This window comes from Argentina silus (genome assembly GCF_951799395.1).
Source record: "Argentina silus genome assembly, chromosome: 3".
NCBI classification, from domain to species: Eukaryota; Metazoa; Chordata; class Actinopteri; order Argentiniformes; family Argentinidae; genus Argentina; species Argentina silus.
The window spans coordinates 26,262,347-26,276,573 of record NC_139657.1 but is presented as its reverse complement, the minus strand read 5'-3'; the positions used below and the strand labels follow the sequence as shown (position 1 = coordinate 26,276,573).

General features: G+C 40.5%; 2 protein-coding genes across 3 annotated transcripts in view; one reads left to right on the top strand and one right to left on the bottom strand.

Moving 5' to 3' along the window:
- skic8 (SKI8 subunit of superkiller complex) overlaps positions 1-3,153 on the top strand; it is a 12,730-nt gene extending 9,577 nt beyond the window's left edge. Inside the window, exons 8-11 of the mRNA XM_083666543.1 lie at positions 49-73; positions 276-368; positions 1,208-1,286; positions 2,640-3,153. Coding sequence (XP_083522669.1) covers positions 49-73; positions 276-368; positions 1,208-1,286; positions 2,640-2,729 — 287 coding nt within the window. The 3' untranslated portion in view covers positions 2,730-3,153. The remainder of the gene's footprint in view (positions 1-48; positions 74-275; positions 369-1,207; positions 1,287-2,639) is intronic.
- A 118-nt stretch (positions 3,154-3,271) lies between these two features.
- On the bottom strand, positions 3,272-9,038 carry slc25a44a (solute carrier family 25 member 44a). 2 transcript variants are annotated; one of them, XM_083666995.1, is made up of 4 exons: positions 8,900-9,038; positions 7,174-7,871; positions 6,460-6,587; positions 3,272-6,135 (listed from the first exon to the last, which is right to left on the bottom strand). In XM_083666995.1, the coding sequence occupies exons 2-4, from the start codon at positions 7,805-7,807 to the stop codon at positions 5,944-5,946; spliced, it is 954 nt and encodes a 317-aa protein (XP_083523121.1). In that variant the 5' UTR covers positions 7,808-7,871; positions 8,900-9,038; the 3' UTR covers positions 3,272-5,943. The 2 variants fall into 2 exon arrangements, with proteins under 2 accessions (XP_083523121.1, XP_083523122.1); XM_083666996.1 differs by lacking the exon at positions 8,900-9,038 and adding an exon at positions 8,072-8,129.
- Between the last annotated feature and the right edge of the window lie 5,189 nt (positions 9,039-14,227).

Below are 14,227 nucleotides of genomic sequence, written 5' to 3'. Positions count from 1 at the left end.
GAACAAGCGATTTGCCAGGTGATTATCAAAAAACGCATATGTCAATAGCACCCCCTGAGCCATGCCATACCACGTAAACATATCAGCGGAACAGGGGCTGTAATTACACGGGCTGTAATTACAAATAATCAGAGAGAATTCTTAAGAGTTCTCTTAAATTGTGCTAAAAACTCTCATCATTGAGTTTCACTTACCTACACATTCTAAGGATTGAAGCCAAGTGTTCACTGAGGATGGTTTGCAGGTAGATTAACAGATGTCTTTTTGGTTTGTAGGCAGCACGCCAACCTGGCAGGCACTCTGAGTGGCCACGCCTCCTGGGTCCTCAACGTAGCCTTCTCTCCAGACGACACTCACTTTGTTTCCAGGTAACGCTCATTTACATTTTATGAATCCTTTATTTATCCAGGCAAGTCCCATCATTTCATATCATATAATGGTCTTAAAATATCTGCAGGGGTTGTGGTGATAGTGTTTAAAAGTTGAATCTAATCTAATCTAATCTAAAAGTAATAGCTCCCCACCAATATTTCGATTGGCTATGGTGTTAGCGTATTGATTTCTCTTGGCTGTATGGCCACTTTGTTGTCAAACCATAGCTTGTTACAGAAAGTGGGCAAATGAAAAAAGAAAATATTTATTATTAACTGTTCACTTGACATGTTGGGATTTTATCTCAATGGTCTGGATAGCCGGTTTCATGTTGGAAGCTAGCTAGTACCAATAGCTAGTACTTGAAGACTTGTAAACAAACAGCTCATTGTAATTGAAATTTTGACTTGTGACCACACGGGAACCAGATTTCATGTGTAGCTCCTTTAACTAAAAGCCAGACTGAACAGGTATGTTTTAATATTCTCTTCAAAATGTCTACTGGATGATACTGTCACATTATCTGGCAGGCTGTTTCAAAGTCTTGATCCATTAAAAACCAAAAGTTGCCTTTCTATTTATTTTTGTCCACTTTGGGTTTGTTTAAAATGCCGGGACCAGAAGATCTGGGGGGAAGATACTGTGTCAAGCATTCTGTTTAATATTGGATGCTAACCCATTGAGTGCTTTAAAAACAAGTTAAATAAAGTTAAATAATCTCTGCATGAGCTCCAAAAAAATGTCAGGTCAGGGACAGGCTAACCTGTGTTGTGACACTGACAGAAACATGTCCCCCTCTCCCCCTCACCTCTCCTTTTCCCCCTCTCCTCCTCAGCTCCTCAGACAAGAGTGTGAAGGTCTGGGATGCCAGCTCCAGGGCCTGTGTCAACACATTCTTTGACCATCAGGACCAGGTGAGAAAGTTTAAAAGTTCAATCTCAAACTCCTGCTGCAAATGGAAATCTTTAAGGATCCATTTGGGTCAGAATATTATCTGTTCATGTTCTGAATTTTATTTGTGTATTTGTAAACAGGGGGACTATGCATAAAAAGTGTTGTAATTTCTGAATGGTGAAACCAATATTTGACTACCATAATAGTGGTTTGATTTCAAATCCAAACCTTTGGAGTGTAGAGACAAAAGAAGAGAAAATGCTTCACTGTCCCATTACTTACGCCGGTACTGTATGTCTCTTATTTTGTCAAATATGTACTGTATGTTTATGATGCAGTATTTTAATGGTGCCACATTGAAAACAATATGTTGCATCTAAAGGAGTTTCTTGCACAAATTTTGAATTGACAAACTCATGGATATAACATGCTGTCACTGACAAGATACCCAGGGGAGAGGTTTTACTCTACACAGATGCCGTAGATGAGTGTGAAGCATTCACATAAATGTATTTTCAAGAGGCAAAGCCTAACAGACTTCCAACAGTAGATAGTCTGAAATGGCCTTGTGTGGGTAGTACTGAAGGTATTGTTACCTAGGAAGGTATACCACCAAGATTAATAATGACTTACATTGTTGAGACCAATGGTTTTCAGCCATAAATGTATGTTCAGAAAGGAAAGGAAATTGGGAAAGCAGCTTTGGGTATACAGTACTGTCTCCCCCTCCCTTTGTTAGAGAGACGCCTGGCCACTCAAAGGAGAATCCGGGAATGGATTTGGCTGTTGTCCTCTTATGCCCCCTCCTGTCCTTTTGTTATGTTTCAGCGCTGGCAGACTGAATAATCCTAGCTGTCATTAGATCCCCACACAGACGCCTTTAGGGAGCTTCATCTTTTTTCAGAGTAAAGCTGCAAAGTCGAAGGCGTGGCGCAGAGGAGAAAAGAGATTCAAGGCAGTCTGGCAGTTTTTAGACAATAAATGAAAGCTGCTGTCTAGTGGAAGAATGACAAAAACAATTGCAGCTTGTTAAATATCTGTAGTTGTTGCAGCACATCTCATCCTTTGATGGGGGGGATTTGTTTCAGCTGGTTACAACAACTGATGCATCTCTTCTTGTTTGCCAGTCTCTTTGTCCCTAGAAGGATTTCAGTTAACAGAGCAGTCTGTGTCAAATTAGACTGAAATCAAAATTATGTAAATTGGCAGTAGACTGGGAAGTGACTGGGAAGGCCACTGAAGAACACTGAACTCATCGTCATGTTCATGAAACCAGTATGAGATGACTTTTGCTTTGTGACATCTGCTTTTTTCTGCTGTCAAATTGTACACTTAATGTTATTCACTCCTCATCCTCTGCTTTTCCCCCATAGGTGTGGAGTGTGAAATACAACGGCACGGGGTCAAAGATCATATCGGCTGGAGACGACAGAGCCATCCACATCTACGACTGTCCCATGTGATGAAGCTCTCATTCCAACAACCATGACCATAGCCAAGCCTTGAAAAACAGGCTGTCTGAATGTTCTTCATTCAAGGTGGTGTTTGAGATTGGCTACAATGGCAGTCAGGCTGTGCAAGTGGTGGGAAGGGTGTTTAACATCTATGAAACCAAGTCACCCATTTTAAATAACAATTTGCTGTGCGCAGCCCGACTGTATATCAGTCCATCTCAAACACACAGAAAGGGAAGCAGGTATTCTTCTACTTGGAGACTGTACAGTATACTGGCTGGTTCTTTCTACATGGCCTAGCTAAGAACAGCCTGTGGTTGCTCGGCAAAGCCAGAGAAAAGTCAACAATATGATGACAAGAACGTAATGATAACAGTACAGTAGCGTCGTTTTGTTTGGCTTAAGACAAATAAATGATTTTCTTTTGTATTTTTATCCTGTTGGTTTCAAATGTCTTCACAATTAAGTAATTTGTCATTGAGTAATTGATTGAGTTATGAGTTTCTTAAACAGCACAATTTGTTTGGTTCACAAATGGGTTCGACTCATTCACACTGAGTACACCTTTGGTGCTTCAGACAGTTTTAATGTGTGAATAGCAATTGCTGTACCTGACCTTCACAAAAATGAAAATTCACACGTTTGCATTAGAACTGTGGGCAAGCATTTGAAACGTCAGAGCTGTCCCTCAGGAGGGTGCCAGGGCTGCAGTTACGATCCTTGTGATGATTTTAGGCGCCCAGTGCACTTAGGGGGCTGAATCTGCACTGTAGAGTCCATGGAATGGTCTGTGAACCAGCAGCACCTTATTGATCAGTGAAGAATGTCTTAACGTCCATTGTTGCATGAGGTGCAATCTAGTGCTCCCTCCTGTGGTCAAACAACAGCACTACATACCGTGACTCAGACTGCACATTGTTGCGCTAAAGAGTAAAGTAACATACCCGAATGACTATTTGCAGTACTGTGACCTGTAGAGGAAATACATTCACATTAAATGACATTAGTGCCACCTTTCCAACAGGGGCAGCAACATCTGGGTTGAACACATTTTGGTGTACTATTAAAGATTCTCTAACATAAATTGGGCAGAGTATGAACAATTTGTACAAATACTTTGCTGGTACTTCCCATATACCGAGATAAGCAGTTTTGTAGTCAGAGTTAGGATACGATCAACTCAAATTCAAATAAACTCCATAGTGCCCTTGACGTAACAGGGGCATGTTAGGACTTTGCCTACAGTGCTTCATTCTACACTGAAATCCCCTTAAACAACTTCATCTTTCATACAAATCCCCCATTTACATCAATGCATGACTTATTGACTCATCAAAACACCCACCTTGTGTTGGGTGTTTCTCATTTTTACAAAATTGAGCAATGCATGTATAAAATGTCTCATGTTGATTTGACTTTGTCACAGAAATATTGTACCATTGCTTAGGCTCCACCTTTCCAATGTATATCTGTGTCCTGAATTATAACAGTTGACAACCATCATAATGAGAGATGTATGACTGGATTGGATTAATAGAAAATGTCCTAGTGTGACTTTTTCCAAACCAAGCACAGCATTTCTGACTAGAATCTTTACAGGAAAAGGTTGAGGTATTCAAAGCACATCAGCCTTATTTATTAAAATATCTTACTGGACAGATATAGACTCTTGTTACAGGACTGTATAGTACATTAAGAAAAAACATGAATTCAATTGAGGAACCTAGTTGACCCAGAACTACATAATACAGCATTGAAATGTCACTTGTTGACAGTGGTACAGTCTCCAGAGAACACTAGTCCCTATAGTTACAAGGGACAGTGGTATAGTCTATTGCTAGTTTTCAAATCAATCTTTGAATAAATTATGTTTTAACTTTTTTGCCATATTCTGAGTAAAGGGTAGGCAACCAGTTGAGTTAAAGAGCTTTGCCTTTACTGACCTTATTCAAAAGGGTTATTTTCTCAGGGTCCTTATCTTTTTTCTGGGAAGAAAGGATGTTTGTTATATGTGGTGATTGACCCAAAAGACCTGCCTCTGGCGCTCACATCTGGGCCACGCTCAGCAAGGCACAATTGTTGTGGAACGTTCAGATAGAAATACATCATGTAGAGCGGATATCTGTTTGACATACAGAGTAAGAAATAATGTCTATTCATGACATTTCTTTCTGTACACGACCCTAACTTGCATACCATTGCCATTTCAACTCAACTCTTTGAATGAATACATAACATTGTAGGGTCATTGGTTGTACATGTCTTCACTAGCCTCTTTACCATGATTGTGCTATTCCTAGGCGAGTTAGTGCATGTTACTGTTGCACAAGAGAATATTGAAAACGGAGAGCCCCCTGAATCAGACTATGCTGGCAAATACCCATAACATACCCGTTATTTACCCTAATTAGTCACCAAGTCTCTGTTTTCAACATTTTCCAGCACTAGTATGCACTGGTTATGATAAGGGAGAAGTGTCTACGGTGTGCTATTTAGAATGCACATTGGGACAGGCACAGGGTTAGTGAGATTCAGTCGATTTAGAAAAACAGTCTTTGACCTATCCTTTTTCTTTTGTTTGTTTTTTTACATGTGAAACATATCACCCGTGTTACAAAGACTTCAATTTACCTTCACAGCTGGAAGAAAACTCAAACTCTACTCTCTCTCTAGTGATAGCCCCGATATCCCAAAATATACTCAGAAAAATCTAATCAACATCAGACCTGAAAACAAAAAGTCAGAATCATCACATTCAACCATCATCACGTTACAACCATCCTGGTCTTGAGTAATCTTTACCAGCTTATGCAGCATGTCTGGAAAAAAAAACGTATCAAGCTTTTGAGAAGTTTGAGAGACAGACACTCTCCAGACAAATCACAAATTTGGGAAGGTGAGGTTCGGATGAAGAGGCTCAGAGAAACAACGATAGCCGGAGGTCCTGCGCAAGCACGTCCCTCCTGTTCAGTCTATAGGACACGGAAGCCAAAGGTTGAGCAGACGTTTAGCCAGGAGCATATGTCATTTGTAGGAGGCAACAAGTCTGACTTGGGAGACTACAACTATCCAAACACCAAGATAAAATACCTCCATCCAGCCCAACCTCACATTCAAATATCAAAAAAGGCAACAGAGTTCTAAAAAGGAAATAGGACCGACAAAATGGAGGACCTGTTTGCCCAGGTCTGGTCTGGGTCTGTCCATATTCATCGCCATCTTTCTACCAGTGCCTGGAGTCCACCAGCTCAGGCCGCAGACTCAGCCTTTTGAGGGTTTCATAGCCCACCACGATAACAATGGCTGTAGGACCGGAGGCCATGATGCGAGCAGACAGCCCTTTGGTCATCCCCCACATCCCTTCCTCGGCCAATAGCTGCTTGAAGGTGTCAATGACAGAGGACCTGCCCTCCACCTTTAAATGGAGAGAGAGAGAAAAGTTAAATACTGTAATATTATTGCATTGAAAAAGTATTCAATCCCCGACACTATTTTATTTTAGAGTCTGATCTTTTCATGCATTAAATTAGAATTTTTCCCAACTGATCTACACAAACTACTAGACACGTGGGAATACCAAACAATTGTGAGATGGGACATATAGATTTAACATGGTGAACATGTGCCCAGTAAAATGTATTACAATTGGGCAGGTGTCTATGATGCTGATGTACACAGAAACTGAAGTTTCTCACACCCTGTAGCTATTGTTCACAAATGGGTTCTATGGGTCGTTTACCTGTACTCTGGCCCGTACCACGTCCATAGGGTTGGTGATGGTGGAGGCCGTGGCCACTGCCAGTGGTCCAGCGATGGCCTGCAGAAGCAGGTGAGGGCATCCACTGGGGGCTAGCTTGGAGAGCTGCTCTGTAAATGTAAATGACACAGGGAAAACATTAGGGCTGCCTGGTCCACTTTCAGTCGTTATGCTCACAGAATTAGTAGTCGCTAATTCATTTTGTTTAAGGATCACAAGCTAGACAAAACATTTCCCGCCTGTCGGAGGAGAGCTATCCATTCAGGAGACCAGAGACGGAGCCACAAAACACATACATGCTGGCAGTGAAATTATGTTATATTGGTTATATTGTGGACGATTCTTTTAAATGTGTTTCAAACTGTATGGTTATAACTGTCATTAACAAATCATGTCGAATATCTCCTCCTGCATACACTGAGTGTGCCCGGTTTAATTTAAAAATATTTGTTTTACCACACAAACGCTATTAGGCAAGCTGTAACAACATGACATAAGGTGGTTGACAGATATTTAATTCAAACAGCAATGAGGAAAAATGAAAAACTATCCACATATCTAACAAGAACCCTTTGGATAATGGATATTTGTAAGCAAAAGCATTTACCATATATTCCATCAGCTTTTCTCCTAGCCTGGTACCTGATGATTGGTGTTTTTATCTGCTGTATTATTCATAAATGTAGAGTTATTTACCTGCATAAAAATGATAAAAAGGCCACCAAACGGCACTGTTTGGGATGTAGGTGAGGAGGGACGCCACGTAACCCCTGTAAAACCCCCGGAATCCGTCGGCAGCGAACACCTGCCTCACAATGTCCCTGCTCTGGCCGAAAGTCAATTTGCTCTTGGAAGTTGTCGTCATCATTCTGGGCTTGACCTTGAAGCGGGTCAGGTGATCCCCCTGCCCTTGCATCATCAGCTGCTGGGACACCACATCTATGGGCACCGTGATGGTCTGGGCCACCAGAGAGGCTGCTCCACCCGCCACCAGAGACTTCACCGTGTTATTGGAGGAATAGTGGGAAACAGACTTCCGCACCAGTTCGTAGGTGGTGATATAGGCTTGGCCTGAGACGAGAGTCAGGGTGTTGACCATGAAGCCTCGATAGAGCCCACGTACACCCTCGGCTCGCAGGATCTTGCAGAAGGCGTCAAAGGTGCCCGTGTAGAGGGACTTGCCTCTCTGCACCTGCAGCCGCGTGCGGATGAGGCTGGCCGGGTAGACGGTGGCCCGGGTGGTCAGGGTCATGAACACACCCAGGGAGTAGAACTTCTTCTTGTCCAGGTCTTCCCATTCTATGATTTGGATGTTGCGTTTTGGCTCCATCCTGCAGGCCACCCGGAGGCCACAGCTCCTCCACGTCAAACTGACCTTCGCCCTCCTCCTGCGTCTGAGGGGACAAGGAAGGATGTGTTTTTATCTGATGAGACATGTTTTATCTGATAAACACCAACAATCATGTGTCAACTTTGACTTGTCAATTGACAACACCGTTCCATCTATTCCATTCTGGCAAATCATTAGCCATAGATTTTTCCTCAGTCTTTACCTTGCCATATAGCAAATATACAACAAACATACCTAGTTTACCTTCAACAGAGCAAAATATTACCGGGCAACAGGGCAATCTCAGATTGCATCACTACAGATGACATTGACCTTTTAAGTTCCTCTGGAAATGTTGATCTTTGAGCTCAACATTCAACAATATTCTTCATCTAAATCGGTCATTTTGAACCCTTTTTGAATTACATGATATAGCCTCTTGTTTTGTAGTGTGAATGTCATCCGTATGCACAATTGCTAAAAATTTCCCGAAATTTGATAAGGACTTGGTAGTTTTTGAGTGCTTGAAATATGGGACGTGACAAACGGCAGAATGAAAAAGTACTGCATGTCCCTCTGCTTTGGATGTTGTAAGACAACACCAGATCTGCTCAATAGTTCCGTCCTGGCGACATTGTTTTAACCACAGTAGCTAGCTAACATTAAGAGGAGGAGAAATCAAGTTCAGGGTCGGTTTCACAGACGAGGCTTTAACCTAGTCCTGGACTAATTCACACTTTCAATGGAAAATTGCCACTGAGGATGCTTGAAACTCTGTGAAACCGACCCTAATTTGTTTTAATCACAGTAGCTAGCTAACATTGAGAACATGAGAAACCAAGTGGCTAACATTGACAATAGGAGAAACCAAGTGGAACATTTGCTTACAATAATGGCGACAACGTAACAACGACTGCTAACACGCGTGCCACTAAATAGCTACAATCTAACTTGTAAAATCGTTCATTGATCAGGTCACGTGTATCTTGGGAGAAATCACATTTACACTGACTGACCCTCGTCAACGATAATCAAGCACTAGCACAGCAAAGTTTCAACTCTCTTACATAACAAAACATAAACGTAACTTACCTTATAGCAGGGCCATTATTACATGGTTCAAGACTGCACGTCCATGCTGTTATGTCAAACCGACGATGACATTCTAAAATGCGGCCTAGTTAAATAGACGCTGTCAAAAAAGATACTGCTTTAAAAGTCATGCCGTCCATTCACGACTGCGGTCACCGCAACAGCTATGAGGGCAAATTGATGACATAAGTATGCAGGCATGTATGTTATGATTTGCACAAAAAATATTCGATGCACCTGTATAATCAATTTTGTATTTGCAAAAAAAGATTTGCAAGCATGTAACTCATTTTCAGAATAAATGCAACAACACTTGCAAACATGTAACTTGATATGTGAATAAATTCAATAAGATCTGCAAGCATTCAACTCAATTTGAGAATGAATTCAACGCATTTACTGAACTTACAACTTACAAATCTTCTGTGAATCAAAATTACATTTGCTGTTGTGGAATCTGCACACTCAAGAATTTTGGCAATAATTTAGCGATTAAGCCGTGCCAAAATGATTTGTAGTTGTTCAACTTCGGTTTACACAGTTGTAAAAAAATAAATAAAAAAAAAGAGGTTTGTCATTGTGAGCTGCTTTGCAAACAAGCAGAGGTTTAAAATAAGTTACATGCTTGCAAATCCTTCAAAATAGATTTTACAGGTGCAAATCATACCATACATGCTTATGTCATCAATTTACCTTCATACACAACCCAAATAGACAAAAGTGAAAGGTCACATTATATAGCATTTGAAATAATAATTTTCGATCCCATGGTTTTTCAGATCAATATGAAAAGAAATAGTGTGTATGTTGTAATGCAAAAATACATACGTTCGTTTTTATTTATTTTTATTAAATGAAGAATCCTCACACAAGCATTAGCATGACCTCACAAATAATGTCATGTGACAATGAGCAGTTTTGACTAGAAAACGTCTGGTTTCACGGATTATCACACGCTTTATCTCCGACACCACTGGGACAATGTTGACGAAACTTGGATGAATTATGCGTCTTGCCATACAGATGCAGTATTAACAAAATGACACTATATGGGCCAATTGTGCTGAAACTTGGGTGAATGATGCGTCTTGCCATAGAGGTTGGTAGGAGTTTCTAGGTGATGCCGGTTCTCGTGATGGTGCACCTCAGACCGCTCCTTTTGGCCAATTGACTGTTTCCAAATAATACTGTCAAACAGGGTTGCCAGGTTTGGAAAATATTTACAGCTCAGTGGTCACTCACCACCCGCCCATAAACTTGCCACATTTATCCATGTGTCTCATAATGACAATATAAATACAACTGTTGTGTGTGTGTGTGTGTGTTTGTGTAGATTAGACTGTATTAACAAGAAGCTGTTTTTGCTTTACTTTGTTCCCTACATTTGCCCCTTTGTTATTTGTCCAAGACACATCAGAAAACATAATTTAAATGTTGTTACACAATGTTAAAATAATCTTATTTTCAATTGAAGCATAAAAAAGAAAACCCTAAACAAGTTTGCCTTTTCTTTTCATTAAAAGGGCGGGGTGGTCACAGAGTACGAACAAGTCAAAACAAGATCAAGTTTGTAGCCAGTGCTGTTAGTTTGTTTACACCCCCTCAATACACAGTTGGAAGTCAAACAGCTTCTTGTTAATACAGTCTAATCTACACAAACACACACACACACACACACACACACACTATTTGATGTAAGTGCTTGTGAAAGCTTGAGTTCATCTATGATGTCTGGACCTTTATCCTGCCTCCCTGAGCCTCTGTACTAGTTAATAAACCCAGCTCCTTAGCCTGTGGTAGCACTTCACCCCACATGCTGCCTCAATAGTTTTTGAATTATGCATATTGTTATGTATCAACTTGTCTTGAATAATGCATTTCCCTGCTGGGACAATAACTGATTGATTTGAGGTGCTTGGCTGATTCTTATAAACTGCTGCTGTACTTGAAAGGATGAATATACATCCAGGGATGTCGTGGTAACAATAAAACAGGTGGTCAAACCCTGAACACCATGGATTGAATAGGTTGGAAAACCCTAATGGTTAAGTGTGCGGTTTAAGTAAAGTTTAGTAACTCAAGACAGAGGCACGCAAATAAACAGGTGAAATTGAACATTCCTCCGAACAGTCAAGATTATGCACATCATTCGGAAACTATAGCCACAGCCCTTAGCACATAGGTTCTCTGCTAACCAATTTCTCCCATCATTACAATGTTTAACAATATAAACAGGCTTGCACAAAGCCACTTACACTGCGACGGTGACAGTTCATAATTTAAGGGGTGCACCCAAAAACAGATTTACCATGTACCCAACAGAAAGGCTACCGGCAACCTACCACGTTGAACATTGTTTACTTCTTCGTTCTGGTTTGGGGCACGCTATTGGCTGCCTTTTCCATGGCGTAAAATACCGGAGTTCTGATTGGACTATCGACAAAGTACTAAGACGAAAATGCCTGAGCAGACAGATAATTAAAAGATATGCTATTATGAATATGTGCACAAACTAGCACTGGCAACACATTTTGTAGGCTTTCTATAAATCATTTAGACTCAGATACAAAAAAAGCAGCTCCTCCCTCGCCAGGGATCGATGAACTTCACAATTTTACCCTAATTGGAAATCAGTCTTGTCAGACTGCATGTGCATAGCAGTCACTCTCCTCAAATAAAGTCATTTTTTTGACGATTGTCATTGTGGCTGTATTTGGAATGACACTTGATCACATAACCAAATATATCCGTACTTGGTATACGCTATAGATAGAGCGCAATAACACATTTTGGAACACAGTTTATGTCGTTGTTCTCAAAGCTACCAGAAAAAATGTATGCTAAAGTTAATCATGTCGAATTTTAGCACTGTTATATTGATGTAAAGTTACACAGAAGCCCTATGTGATATCAACATGAAAGTACGAGATAAATATGATATTTCTCCATTATTAGAGGGGAATCCAGTCATATTTTAAGGATCAGATTATTATGTATACCCGAATGACACATCCCAAAGCAGAAACAGGTAGCATTAAGACATTATAATTTAAAGAGAGGCTTTATTGGTTGGAGAAAATGACATCTGAGAGAGTATATGGCAAGGAAATTAAAGGTTTACAGTTTGGATTATTTGGAGGTATAACTTGTCTCCCGGGAATTTAGGCTCAGTACAGAACCCCCGACCAACCCTCAGATAACTGGTTATGGATCCTCAGCCTGAGGGGTCTTACCCTGTCAGATGCTGACTGGTCCTATGTAGGTTGGTGTCGATTAGATTCACTCCGCTGTTAACGGTCTACATCCCATAGTTCCCCCTATATCTTCCCCTACCCACCTCAGCTGAACTGAAAAATCACCCCAAACCTAAAAACTGTACACCGAAGTGGGTAGTCTCTATGGTTAACGACCGCTCTAATCTTATATGAGTGCCAGTTGGTGTGGTTGCGGATAAATGGTTTATCGGTAAGGATAATTTGCCCAAAGGAGGTAATAAGAGGTCAGATATAACCCTTCAGATCCTAAGATGTATTATGCACAGTAGTCTATAATATTTTATGTTACCAGGAGGAGGTAAAAGGCTTATGAGGGATGGAATGACTAAAAATATAAAAATTAAAATTAAAATTAAAAATAATAATAATAAAAAAATAAAAATTTAAGAATTTAAATTGTGAACTGTTCCTTTAAATGCAGGTTAAATTCTTTAATGATGGCTTAAAACATTACAGCAGAGTGATTATATGGTAAAATGCTAGTATTCAAAAATGATAAAAATTAGAAAAGAATAAAACCTATCAGTCTGTCCCTACTCTGCCTGTGAAATTTGGAGAAGCCCCAGGGTCACTTGATCAGAGCGTAGCTGGTACATCTATCCGCCAGAGCTGTTGTTATACAAACAAAGGTCCGCCAAGGTCCTCCGTTGTACTAGTGTGGCGGGGCCGACAGTCAGAATTCAATCAGAGTGTGAGCTTTGGACAAGGAGATCCTCCTGCTAGGTTGCTAGAGTATGAAAATCTCCAGTTTCCACTCAGGGGTAATCTTCAACACACTCACTCCTGCTCCGGTCCTTCAGGTGTTACGCTCCGCAGCGGGGACTGGCCGATGTACTGCTCCAGGGAGCTCTTTTTATAGTTTGCATAGGGGCTTTCCTTTACCCCCACCCTTTCTTATCTAGTTCATTACGTCAGGCATAGAATTCGATCTAGTTCTCAGTGAAGCATAGAATTCGATCTAGTTCATTACATCACCCTGAGTTCGCATTCATGCCTGGGCATGTCCTAAGGGCACCTGTTGTTATGTCTACTAGACATACTTATCACTCTCCTGCTCATACTGGACTCAAGGCCACTTCTTATTGTGGACTTGCAATTCTTTTCTATTTTCGTAACATAAAAATCTAGGCCTTTCTCAAAGTTAACATCTAGTACATATGGTATACAATTATCATTAGCCCACATGAATTATACAGTAAAACATTAATATGGTGGCCTACTTCAGCAATCATTTCTGAGTAAGAATTATACAGTCAAACATTAATATGGTTTGGTTGCCTACTTCAGTATCAGTTAAACCGTTATCACTACAAGGTCCAACTAGATATGTTGACCTGGAGTCATACACTACCTTTATAATTTCTTTTGTTAAGTTTTGCCTTTTGCACATACTTGAACTCATTTATCATTAACCTATTGTATATTTGACTCAACTTATCATAAATCAGTTACACACATTTGAATCAACTTATCAGTTACACACATTTGAATCAACTTATCAGTTACACACATTTGAATCAACTTATCATTAATCAGTGGTTATACACTTTTGATTCAACTTGTCATCAATCAGTTACACATCAAACTGGGTCATTTCATAGATCAAATCAAGGAAGGACACTTCTCCTCCATAGGCCATTCCTGCTGTGCTTAACTGGGTAACGTTGGGAATGGTGTTTAGGCCGGGAAAAGGCCATACTAATCTTGCCCTCGGCGACAAACTTTGTTATTATAAAAAAAATCTATCAGGGGTAATACAGTTCAAGCAGAAGCTTGGAGCATGAACATGTTTGACTTTAGGCTGAGATGAATATGCTTCCATTCAATTCCAATGGGGGGAATCTAACAGATTCTTTACTAAGGTATATTGGTCTTCTATGTGTGGTAAGCCTACTCCCATTGATAATGATGCCCTCATTACAACTATTCTCCCGTCAATCAACGAAGACAATTCATCAGTAGCATTTACTAGGGAGTCTGGGGACGTTTCAAACACTGCACCTGCTGCTAACGTTGACACAGAGAATCAAGCACCGCTACAACAAAGTCACCA